The sequence below is a fragment of the Stigmatopora argus genome, chromosome 6, assembly GCF_051989625.1.
Source record: "Stigmatopora argus isolate UIUO_Sarg chromosome 6, RoL_Sarg_1.0, whole genome shotgun sequence".
NCBI lineage: Eukaryota > Metazoa > Chordata > Actinopteri > Syngnathiformes > Syngnathidae > Stigmatopora > Stigmatopora argus.
The window spans coordinates 2,027,002-2,039,650 of record NC_135392.1 but is presented as its reverse complement, the minus strand read 5'-3'; the positions used below and the strand labels follow the sequence as shown (position 1 = coordinate 2,039,650).

General features: G+C 42.1%; 2 protein-coding genes across 3 annotated transcripts in view; both read left to right on the top strand.

Annotated features, from left to right (window-relative positions):
- Positions 1-6,357, top strand: part of LOC144076139 (filamin-B-like) — a 30,899-nt gene extending 24,542 nt beyond the window's left edge. Inside the window, exons 37-45 of the mRNA XM_077603768.1 lie at positions 626-994; positions 1,561-1,713; positions 2,483-2,605; positions 3,199-3,465; positions 3,556-3,693; positions 3,758-3,955; positions 4,024-4,236; positions 4,363-4,518; positions 5,394-6,357. Of these exons, the coding sequence (XP_077459894.1) occupies positions 626-994; positions 1,561-1,713; positions 2,483-2,605; positions 3,199-3,465; positions 3,556-3,693; positions 3,758-3,955; positions 4,024-4,236; positions 4,363-4,518; positions 5,394-5,581 (1,805 nt within the window). The 3' untranslated portion in view covers positions 5,582-6,357. The remainder of the gene's footprint in view (positions 1-625; positions 995-1,560; positions 1,714-2,482; positions 2,606-3,198; positions 3,466-3,555; positions 3,694-3,757; positions 3,956-4,023; positions 4,237-4,362; positions 4,519-5,393) is intronic.
- Positions 6,358-6,877: 520 nt separating this feature from the next.
- On the top strand, positions 6,878-12,011 carry dnase1l4.1 (deoxyribonuclease 1 like 4, tandem duplicate 1). 2 transcript variants are annotated; one of them, XM_077603199.1, is made up of 10 exons: positions 6,878-7,046; positions 8,030-8,125; positions 8,800-8,888; positions 8,962-9,048; positions 9,657-9,769; positions 9,867-9,979; positions 10,060-10,217; positions 10,301-10,397; positions 11,313-11,391; positions 11,799-12,011. In XM_077603199.1, the coding sequence occupies exons 1-10, from the start codon at positions 6,969-6,971 to the stop codon at positions 11,975-11,977; spliced, it is 1,089 nt and encodes a 362-aa protein (XP_077459325.1). In that variant the 5' UTR covers positions 6,878-6,968; the 3' UTR covers positions 11,978-12,011. The 2 variants fall into 2 exon arrangements, with proteins under 2 accessions (XP_077459325.1, XP_077459326.1); XM_077603200.1 differs by having other exon boundaries at positions 6,887-7,046; positions 8,037-8,125.
- The last annotated feature ends 638 nt before the right edge of the window (positions 12,012-12,649 follow it).

Below are 12,649 nucleotides of genomic sequence, written 5' to 3'. Positions count from 1 at the left end.
TCTGAAATATTACATTCCACTTTTCACGTAAAGATTCAAAATCAGTCTAAAACAATCAGTACATGTCGTAGGCCAAAATGATAGGGGGCCTGCTTTTCCACTCCCGTCCACTGGTTGGCAGCACCCAACTGTCGAGTAATCATGCTAGGACGTGCGCACGAGTCATTTTTCAATTTTTCAACTTTAGTTTAAAATTTGATGCTTCTATAGCTGTGTCTTGTACACGTAGTAGGCATAAATGATAGTGGGGCTGCACTTCCACTCCCGTCCACTGGTTGGCAGCACCCAACCGCCGAGTAATCATGCTAGGACGCACGCATGAGTCATTTTTCAATTTTTCAACTTTAGTTTAAAATTTTATGCTTCTATAGCTGTATCTTTTAAGCCTAAATTTTGATTATTTGCATTTTTAAAATACACATTAAAATATGAAAACATTTAAATACATTTTTTTCTTTACTACACTTTATTTATGTTGGCTAAATCAAGGGGTTAAAGGAAAAAGGGGAAAAACTGCTATTAAATTATTTATTTTAAACGGTTACAGTTTCATTAAAACTGCAGGCATGATCAAATCTAAACTGATTATTTTTTGTAATTAAATTCAATACATTGAATTTGACAGAGGACAGACAACGGCGTTCTCAGGTCAAACTGGGCTCGGCGGCTGACTTCCTGCTGGACATCGCCGAGACGGACCTGAGCCTCCTGAGCGCCAGCGTGGCGTCGCCGTCGGGCCGCGAGGAGCCCTGCCTGCTCAAGCGGATGCCCAACGACGACAGCCGCGTGGGCATCTCCTTCGTCCCCCGCGAGGCCGGCGAGCACCGGGTCAGCGTCACCAGGGACGGACGACACGTGGCCGGTAGCCCCGTCACCGTGGTGGTCGTCCAGTCGGAGATAGGCGACGCCGACCGCGTCAGGGCGCGCGGCGAGGGCCTAGTGAGGGGGACCACCTTTGCCGACGCCAGCTTCGTGGTGGACGCGCGTGACGCCGGTGAGTCCTTCCACCGCCAAATTGATGTTTATTAGAATTTGAAATCATTTTTGTCTGGTTAAATAAAGTTTTCTTAGGAAAAAAAATCAGGCAAAATAATCATTCAAATTTGAAAAGCTGCTGATTGACATTTTTGATTGGTTAAATAAAGGTTTTTTTTAGAAAAAAAATCAGGTAAAATAATCATTCAAATTTAAAAAGCTGCTGATTGACATTTTGTCTGGTTAAATAAAGTTTTCTTAGAAAAAAAATCTGGCAAAATAATCATTCAAATTTGAACAGCTGCTGATTGACACGTTTGTCTGGTTAAATAAAGTTTTCCTAGAAAAAAATCTGGCAAAATAATCATTCAAATTTGAAAAGCTGCTGATTGACATTTTGTCTGCTTAAATAAAGTTCTCTTAGAAAAAAATCAGGCAAAAATAATCATTCAAATTTGAAGACATTTTTCTGATGCGCTGATCTCATTAAATTAATTGGCAACAAATGTAATGACGTATTAGTTGTTGTTGTTGTTGTTGTAGCCTCAGCGTGGGCGTCGCTGACTCCCTTTTTTTCTCGCTCAGGTTACGGCGGGCTGGGGCTGGCCGTAGAGGGTCCCAGCAAGGTGGACATCCGCACGGAGGACGTGGAGGACGGCACCTGCCGCGTCTCCTATTGCCCCACCGAGCCCGGAAATTACATCGTCTCCATCCGCTTCTCCGAGAAGCACATCGCAGGTATCGACCAATCAATCGCCCCGCATTTTTGAGGTCGGGTCATTTTACTCTATTTTATCCCAATATTACATATTCACCTTTTTTTCCAGTCATTCATCAAATCTGTTTAAGTTAAAATTAAAAAGAAAATTATTATTTAAAAAAAAAAAAAGATTATTATTTATTTTTCTTGCAAAAAGTCGCCATTTTTCAGAACATTTAAAAAATTATGTACAGAAGTATATTTATTGATTGATTGATTTGATAAGGGACAGCATATACTAATGAATATTTATATTCATATTAATGAACATATGTAAATATGTAAGATTGTAGCCGAGGGCTAATCTTTTGTGTAGCTACAAGATAAACGATGACACACACTAGACATAAACACACACGGAGCACAATTTTAAACAGCATTGCAATTTAAAATTAGACAAAAATGAATTAAATTTTATTTTGTGTGTTTTTTAATCCGTCATTTGAAGGCTAGCTGAGAGTAAAGTGATTCATTATTGTATCATTACTGTATCTGTTTAAACCCTTTTTTAATTCAAATCTTTAAAAAAAAAGATCATCAATGCAATCCATTAAATATTTTGAAAATGTTTATAAAAAAATAGGACAATTTTGACTGTTTTCTCTTAAGATTTAAACTCTGCAACACCATATTGACGGCGATAGACGTCCAACTGGCAGCCATTGGATGTCTATTGCCGCCATTGGCAGGAAGCCAGCGACGAGGCGCTAAAAAAATGTCTGAATTGGTGTGATTTTTGTCCAACAGGAAGCCCATTCACGGTGCAGGTGACGGGCGAGGGCCGCATCCGGGAGAGCGTCACCCGCAAACAGAGGGCGGCGCCGGTGGCGGGCGTCGGGAGCCTTTGCGAACTCAGCCTCAAGATGACAGGTGCCTGCCCCCGTTCTCGACGGTTTCCTTGTCTGCATTAGCATCAATGCTAGCCCTACATTAGCATCAATGCTCGCTCCGCATTAGCATCAATGCTCGCTCCGCATTACCATCAATGCTAGCTCTGCATTAGCATCAATGCTAGCTCTACATTAGCATCAATGCTCGCTCCGCATTAGCATCAATGCTCGCTCCGCATTAGCATCAATGCTAGCTCTGCATTAGCATCAATGTGAGCTCCACATTAGCATCAATGGGAGCTCTGCATTAGCATCAATGCAAGCTCCGCATTAGCATCAATGCAAGCTCCGCATTAGCATCAATGCGAGCTCCGCATTAGCATCAATGCTCGCTCCGCATTAGCATCAATGCTAGCTCTGCATTAGCATCAATGCTCGCCCCGCATTAGCATCAATGTATGCTCTGCATTAGCATCAATGCTCGCTCTGCATTAGCATCAATGCTCGCTCTGCATTAGCATCAATGCTCGCTCTGCATTAGCATCAATGCTCGCTCCGCATTAGCTTCAATGCTAGCTCCGCATTAGCATCAATGCTCGCTCCGCAAAAAAATGCCGTCCCTTGTGCCAACAGAGCTGGACGTCCGCGACGTCACTGCCGAGGTCACGTGCCCCTCGGGCGCCGTCCAGGCCGCCCGCTTGGTGGCCGCCGGCGACGACGCCTACTGCGTGCAGTTCGTGCCCGCCGAGGTGGGCGAGCACGGGGTGAGCGTCTGCTACCGCGGCCAGCACGTGCCGGGGAGTCCCTTCCAGTTCACCGTGGGGCCGCTGGGCGAGGGCGGCGCCGCCAAGGTCAAAGCCGGAGGACCCGGATTGGAGGGAGCGCTGGTGGGAGAACCGGGTACGTGGGACGCCCGCCATTTTGGGTCAAAAGACCCGCCTTGACCATTACGTAGATGGCGATTCTTAACCGGTTGAGCGCTCTTCGCAGCCGAGTTCAGCATCTGGACCCGAGAGGCCGGCGCCGGGGGTCTGTCCGTGGCCGTGGAGGGTCCCAGCCGGGCCGAGATCTCCTTCGACGACCGCAAAGACGGATCCTGCGGCGTCTCTTACGTGGCGCAAGAGCCCGGTAAGGGAAAAAAATGGAGACGTCTTTGCCATCTCTTTTTCATGACGCCGACGTCGTCCCGCAGGCGACTACGAGATCGCCATCAAATTCAACGAGCGCCACATCCCGGATAGCCCGTATTTGGTCCCCGTGGCGCCCGGCGGTGGCCCACGGCTCAATGTCACGGGGCATCAAACCGTCCAGGTGGGGGCGCCGGAGCACGCCGCACGAGAAGGCAGGCAGGTGGTCGTGTACGGCGACGGACTGGAGAGGGGCACCACAGGTTTGTCGCTTTTCTAGTGATTTTTCTCAGGGAGTTACTCCCAAGCGTGACGCTTTGCCGGCTCGCAGGCGTCCAGTCGGAGTTCTTCATCGACGACGTGTCGTCGGAACGGCTGGCGGTGACGGTGGAGGGTCCGTCCAAGGTCCACTTGGAGTGTCTGGAGGTGGAGCGGGGCTACAAGGTGCTCTACACGCCCGTGGCGCCGGGGAGCTACCTCATCTGCGTCAAGTACGGCGAACCCCACCACGTCGCCGGCAGCCCCTTTGTGGCCAAAGTCACCGGTAACGATACCATTTTTTTTTTCAACTCAACAGCTTTTATCTAGTACAGTCGTCATGACAATATTATTTTGGAAGCAAGTAGTCGTTGATTTGGACTTGTAACATTGGAAGGGTCTTTGCTTTCAGGCCCCCCCCTGGTGAAGGTGACGGAGGGCAGCGTGTCGTCCACGCTGACGCTGCCCGAGGCTTCGGACGCCAGCAAGGTGCTGAGCCGAGGGGCGGGACTGAGCACGGCCCAGGTGGGCCAGAAGAGCAGCTTCTCCGTCGACTGCAGCAAAGCCGGTCAGTGCCCTTAGATTAAATTGTACATTCAAAACAAACAATTGGTCGCACTCATTTTCAAATGCAGAAAGTCCATTTTCACGATACATATGTAACATTTTTAAAGATATTTTTGAGGTATTTTTATGACTAACTTTCTCATCGATGTAGCATTCTAATGACAAATTAGCAAATGAGTCACATTCCTTTTCACCAAACAAAATCATTCTACATAAAGTTAGATTAGTAGTAGAAGTATAATAGTAGTAGTAGTAGTAGTAGTAGTAGTATTTTTGTAGTAGTAATAGTAGTAGTAGTAGTAGTATTTTTGTAGTAGTAATAGTAGTAGTAGTAGTAGTATTTTTGTAGTAGTAATAGTAGTAGTAGTAGTAATAGTAGTAATATTAGTATTTTTGTAATAGTAGTAGTAATAGTAGTAGTAATAGTAGTATTTTTGTAGTAGTAGTAGTATTTTTGTAGTAGTAGTAGTAGTAGTAATAGTAGTAGTAGTAGTAATAGTTTTAGTAGTAATAGAAGTATTGTTGTAGGAGTAGCAGTAGTAGTAGTATTTTGTAGTAGTAGTAGTAGTATTTTTGTAGTAGTAGTATTTTTGTAGTAGTAATAGCAGTAGCAGTAGTATTTTGTAGTAGTAGTAGTATTTTCGTAGTAGTAGTAGTGGTAGTAGTAATTTTGTAGTAGTATTATTTTTTTTATGATTCCATGCTATCTATTATTTAATTTCAATATTTCCAAAAAACAAAAGTATTTTTTTCTAACCTTTAAAAAAAAGTTTATTTATTTTTTAAATTTTGAATCATTTTTAAAGATGTAAAAATAGTTGCATCATGGAGACGCTTTTCTGACCAAAAATGCTTTTTTTGTTCATTTGGCGCCAGGCAAAAACATGCTGGTGGTGGGCGTGCACGGCCCCCAGGTCCCCTGCGAGGAGGTCCTGGTCAAGCACCTGGGCGACCTCCACTACAACGTCAGCTACGTGCTGCGCGAGCGCGGCCGCTACGTCCTGGTGGTCAAGTGGGGCGAAGACCACATCCCCGGCTCGCCCTTCCGCGTCACCGTTCCCTGAAGCCCCGCCCCCCCGAAACCTTTCACCTCGTCAAGAGTTCAGGGAAAATCGTTATCCGTTTCATTCGTCGTCGTCGTCGTCGTCACCCTCCATAATAAGACGTAGCGTCTGAACTGTGTTGCGTTTTGCCAAAAGCGTAAAAAAAGATGGATTCTCTCATTGTGCGCCTCTTTTTTTTTTTTTCAAAAGTATTGAGACACTTTACCATTCATTTGAATGAGGAAAGCGTCCCAAAACTTTTGAGCAAGGGTGTAGCGACGCATACTGTTCATGTTCAGGGTCTTGCGTTTGGCCGAGGAGTGCCTGATTAAAAATAATAATAATAATGCGTTCGTTTTAAAGAGTTAATAAAAAAAAAAAACTTAAATCTTATTTGTTTGGTTAACATCAAAGACAAAAATAATAATTTTAAACGACATAAGCATTTATAAACAAGCCTATCATGGTTGAAAATTCCGTTTTTTTTTTTTAAATAAATGGACATTATTAACAAATTCAGGTGCACAGATAGGGATTTTTCATCAGGCACTTTTAGCCAATCACATGCAACCCCTCCTCCTCCTCAAACGCCGTTTGCACACCCTCGCCATCACTACTGAAGTTTGAAGTCCTGGTCCGCTCTGGGAATTCCCACAATCCTTTGCTCCTCCTTGAAGTGGGTTTCAGTCTGGATTTGGTTTATTTTTTATTTTAGTTTTTTGGTTTTGACTGGAACGCAGATGCCGTCGCACTTAATTTCCATTGTACATTTGAGCAATAAAAACTGGAATTATAAAGCGGACGTGTCTTTAATTTGGAAAAAAAATTAATATATAATGCGTAAAGACATTTAAAGTCTACTTCTAGATCTGAAAAATAGTCCACTTTAATGTTCTTAGATTATTCATCCACAAGGGTTATTCAATTCATGTTTTCCCTCAATTTAATCTACATTCATTTTCCATCGCAGGGGGTGCTGGAGCTGATTCCAGCCAAGTATGGGCGCACCTGAAATTGTGGCCAGCCAATCACAGTCAAGTCAAGAAACTCAATCTGGGATTTTTCAGGTAAAATGCATTTTAAGGGAAGAAAATATTCAATGTCATTTTCATTTTTCTAGGATTCTTTATGTATTTTTCAAATACAGAAATAATAGTAGAATAAGACAACATTTTTTTCTAAGCAAAACAAGATGTGTGCAGTTGTCAACCGGTTTTATTGGGCTACCACTTCCTGTGTCTGTCTGTTTATCTTGCAATCTGACTCCTTAGCCCCTCCCACAACAGCACTTCCTCACGACAGAACCTCCTGTGGTCCAATCACAGCTCCACATTCATATCGTGTGTGCGTGTGTTTCTGAGCTTTGTGTATGGACTTTTCTTGCTTTTGTTTTTTTTTTGTACAGTAGATGATTGCTGCCGGATCTCCTGGCTTTACAACAAGTGGACGGTTTTATTCCCTCTTCTGCTTATTTGACTTCCTGCAGGTGAGCAAGCATTTCCCTGGTCACAAAATACCTGAATGTTCCGTAACAATAGGCTGTCGTTTAACAATCCCTTTAAGGAATTTCTTCTTTTGAATTGAGGAACGAATACTGCCAAGTAATGTCTATACTAGTGTTGCCCCATGCTATTTATTTTGACACCCAATATTGGAAAAAAACAACTTTTTGAATTATTCTAATGTTTTTTGTATGCGTGACATATCGGTCGACCTTTAAACATAATATGTAGTTATCATAACTTCACTAAAATGATAATCACCCAAACCCAATCTATTTTATCGGCAATAAATTGGCCACTATTGTCCAATCTTGAAAAAAAATCTGTTGATATTCATAAGAAAATGTTATTCTATTTTCGGTAATACATATATCAGACAATAAGTGATCTAGAATCAAATGGGGTCGTATTTTTTAGTATTTTCTTGATTTGCCAGCTAGGTATTCATGTATTTCCTTTTTTACTGGATTTCTATTTTTTGAAGTTTCGTCCACGTCTGTTTTTTTTGTTCCATTTGTATTTTTCTCGTGAATTTTGGGAGTTGTAAACAGACTTCGGGCAACGTCTGCGGTCGCGGGGCGAGCCAACCTGCCTTGCGGCGCCTTCAAATCCAGACCGTCAATCAACATACCGACAATAATAAATTGCTTCCAAAAATGTCGTGTAATGACGCTCCGCTTTTAGGCTAATTAATCGGATACAAAACGAATGAAATCAAGTGAAAAAAATCATTAGGAAATGTTTGCCACCCCAGAAACAGTTCCTAGCCTCCCCCACCCCCGAAACCCTGCTAAAACTTATTTTCTAGATCCGTCCCTGGCCATCTGTCTCCCATAAAGACAGCCTCGGGCTTGATTGACAGCCGCATAGTTGGACTAAAAACATAAAAACATTCATCTTGTGTAAATCCACTGATGCCTGACGTGCCTTTTAGCGTGTCTCAACAGGTATTTCTATCTTTCTATCGTTTACAGCAAGTGCCATGAAAATAGCCGCGTTCAACATCCAGAAGTTTGGACGGAATAAAGTGTCCGATCCGGATGTCGTTCGGATCCTGGTGGACGTAAGTGTATTTTAAAAAATATGTTTTTAATGTTTTTAATGTTCTCAAATGACCAAAATAAAAGGCATGATGTATCATTTCAAAAGAATTCCATTTTTTTGTCCTTTTACGGCTATTTGGAATGAGTTTATTGCATTAGGCGTCCAATTCATTTGAACTAGGAAGGTTGGCAGTGAATTAAAGTTAAATAAGAGTAACAGTTTAAAAAAAAAAGTATTTATTGAAACAGCAACAGACATTAAATTAAATGGAAGATTCTGCTTCCAATAAAAAAATTGTGATTTTTCTTTCATTTCCAAACCACTTATCCTCACCAGGTTCGCGGGGGGTGCTTGAACCGGTGGCCAATTTTTTTTGAGTGAATGTTTTTTTCCAAGTCATACCATTTTTTTTAAAAATATCAAAACCTTTGAAACAAAACACAAACGTAAGAATTCATGTTAAAACATTTTCACATGCAAACTTATCAATACTGGCTAACTGTCTTACAGGCCCCCCAAAAAAACAAAAAATAAAACAAAAAATGGGGCCCCAAGAATGAAAAGATAGTGACCTGTGCGACATAGCTACCAACTTCCAAAAAGATCGGTCCACGAACGCCAGTCGACTCGGACTTCAAAGTTACTGTTCACAAGAAGAACAAAAATAACCCGTTAATATGATTTCCCCTGCAGATTATCCGCCGCTATGACATCATCGTGATCCTTGAGGTGGTGGACGTCAGCGGCACGTCCGTCCAAACCCTCCTGGCTGCTCTCAACACGTACGTTTCCGCCAAATATGCTAAATTATTAATGATAACAACGATAAAAAGACAAAAAAAATGTTAATTGAAGATCCGACGCGGCTCATCACTACACTCTGAAGATCAGCACTCGTCTGGGACGATCTCGCTACAAGGAGCAGTTCATGTTCTTATACAGGTGAGAATGAAAAAAAAAAATGGATTTTGCAATATATATCGCGATATCACGCTGCAAAATTCTCATATCGATTGATTCAAAACTGTACGAAAAGATTTTTACCCTTGTTTGTGGTGAAAATAAACAACAAGTGGCTGTACTTCCACCCCCGTCCGCTAGGTAGCAGCCGCCGTGCCTTGAAATCTGCCCAAATAATTGTACAAACCGCGCTGACATGTAGTAACGGTAGTTGGACGCACGAGGGTGCTGTTTCACAGCTCAAAATCCCATATTAAATGTTACTACCTACATTTATCATCATTTTCAAACTAACCTCTGTATTGTGGCAAGTTTTAACATAAATAGGTTTATTTTTGCATTTTGCCATGTTTTTAAAAACAATAACTGTTCATCATTGAGTGCTACACCTCCTTTTAAATTTTTTTTTCATTTAGATTTAGAATTCTACATTTAAGAGGGTTTGGACTAAATCTGGTTTGCATTAAAAAAAATAGTGTTATCATAAAGGCTAAAGATAAAACAAATGAGATCTCAGAAATAAATGGATATAAATGTACTTGTAATGTCTATTTGGATTCATTTTTGGGGGGGGATTCTGAAATTGACAGGGACGACCTGGTGGACCTGGTGGACTGGTATCAATTCGACGACCAGCTGATCGACGGCGGCGACGTCTTCGCCAGAGACCCTTACATCCTGAGATTCCGATTTCACCACACGGGTGCGAGCGAGCGGTCGCCTGTCGCCTGTCGCCTGGCCTGGCCCGGTCTGGCTTGGCCTCTTTTCAACATCTTTTGCTCGTTTCCCTGGTCGTCAAGTCCTGAAGGATCTGGTCCTGATTCCCGTCCACACCAGACCGGAGGACTCTGAGACCGAGCTGGACGAGCTCTTTGACGTCTTTCAGCACGTCAAGATGAAGTGGAAGACGGATGTAAGAATATTTATAGTTTAGAATTCACCTTGGCATTTTTTTTGCGTGTGCTCGAATGGACGCCATTTTCCTCCCGACAGAACGTGATGATTCTGGGCGACTTCAACGCGGACGGCGCCTACGTTTCCCAGCGGGAACTGCAGAGCATCCGCATCCGCGCCGACAAGAACTTCCATTGGCTGATCGGGGACGACGTGGACACCACGGCCAGCGCGGGGAACACCCACACGTACGACAGGTTTGACTGGAACAAAACGTAGCGCTACTAGCTAGCTAGCTAGCTGGCTAGCGACCTTCAAAGTTATGACCTGGCGTTTTCAGGATCGTGGTGTACGGAGACGACATGCTGGCCGCCGTCGTGGCCAACTCCGCCCGACCTTTCAACTTCCAGGAAGCGTTCAACCTTAGCATCGAGCAGGTGAAAAAAAAGAACTGACGAAAAAAATTCCGGGTTCCAAATTTGAATTTACGTCTTTATTATTTTCTTAGTTTAAAGTAATTACAATATATTATATATAAGTTCATTTTTGAAATCAGTAGTAATATTTTTTTCTAATTTACATTTTCGTTGCTCATGACCTTTACCAATTTATTTGCTGATTTACCGTATTTTCTCGCATATAAGCCGTATTTGTAACTAAAAAAAAATGACTGAATTAAGGGTACAGCTTATATGCGCACAAGACTTGCTATATTCTTTTTCACCAGTAGATGTCGGCAAAGTAACTTTTACTATTTGTTGTTTATTTACTGTTTTGCAGCAAGAAAACAACCATTACTGGATGAATTGATGATATTGACCCTAATAATGTGCTTTTGATTTATACAGTATTTCAGAAATACCACGTGCAATGATTTTTCTCAAGATTTTCCCTTCAAAGTAACACATTTGTACTCCCTATTAAAACCATGAATATGGAGGTGAAAATTGTGAATCAGTTGGCGGCCTATACGCGAGAAATTGTAAAATTCAACGATTTTAAGGCAATTTTAAGGGTGCGGCTTATACCCGGGGCGACTTATATGCGAGTAAATATGGTATTTTGTTATTTTAAATTATATTTCAACAATTCACCCCCCAAAAAAGATCATTTTCCAATTAACTAATTCATTTTACAATTTTTATTGCCCATTGGAATATATGTGGGGAAACACTAATACTGCAATTGGAAGTCTTCAAAATATTATCCTGTGGACCTCAATTGACCCCTGGGCCGCAGGTTTGAGACCATCTTCTATTGGAATTTCATGAAAAATATCATTTGTGCACAAAAGTTAAATGTAACGCACCCTAAATTTTGGGGGATTCGTTTGGGGTTTGTTGCTTTTACAGACGCTAAAGGTAAGCGATCATTACCCAGTAGAGGTTGAGTTGAGGTCCCTCGCCAAACCACCACCGCAAGAAAATCAAGGTGAGGACTTTTGGACTAATATACAGTCTCTAATGTGATATATGATATTGGGATGGACATATTAGAACTATAATGGGATGAGTATAGACCCTTGGGGAACTCCCAAAACATTTCGACCCTGGAAAATCCTCTTATTATTCATCATTATGTGTGGACATCACATTTTTGGTTGTCACAAGACTACAATGTTACATTTTGGACTACAAGGACCTGGCGTCCACTTATGATGTGGACATCATGTAAAAAGATAATTATTATCAAAGAGAACATAAGACGTTAAACAAAGACAAAACAAACTAAGCTGACTGACATTCCAAGCTTTGTTTTGCACCAAAAGTTCTCACTGTGAGGCAAGAATCTACTCTAAAAAATGGCTAAGTACGTCTATATTTTTTGTCCCCCGGCAGGTCCACTTTTGGACGGAGAATTACTGGAATTGAAGCGAGGAAACCTTTTGCTGGAGCGCGAGAAACTCCAGCTGGAGATTCAAGTCCTGCAGATGAAACTGTCCAAAATGGAGCCCAGAGGTGGAGAACGACGACCCCTGCTTCGGTCGTCGCGCAACTCTACCTGCAAAATGCAGTAAAATGAGGTACTACAAAACCCTGCCAAAGACTACTTAAAAAAATCAAACGTCCAAATTCCGGGGACCCCTGAAGGCCACTCAGAAACTTCAACACTATTCAGCTCTATTTTTTTCATGTATATTGACTTTATAAAGTAGTACTAAGAAATAGTATTGCACGATAGCGTTTTTTGGGCCCCTGATACGGCACCCCTGTGAGATATTGGCCGATCTCAATATTGTACAGATTTTTTAAAATACACATTCATTTTTCTATGAAATGACTGCATATTCACTTGACTGTAAACAGTAGTTAATAGGATGGTGCATATTGGCCAGAAGAAGAAATTTAATTTATTTTACCTCATTGACTGTCTTAAACGTCCAATCTATTTGCCATGGAAGGGTGGCAGCGGATAAATCCACCTACATTTGCTGCCACCCTTCCATTTCTAATGGATTGGGCATTTACTAGTGATAAACTGGTCAGGATGCCTCTTAGCCAGAAGAACATTTGTTTATTTTTTTTACCGCGTTGGCTGCCATTGACAGCGCTAGACGTCCAATCTATTTGAAGTTAGAAGGGTGGCAAGGTTGGATTGGACGTCTACTAGTGATAAACTAGCCTGTTTTTTTTTGCTAATCTGAAAATGCCCTCAAGGCAGCCATGTTGGTGGGGGCAATGTTCCCATT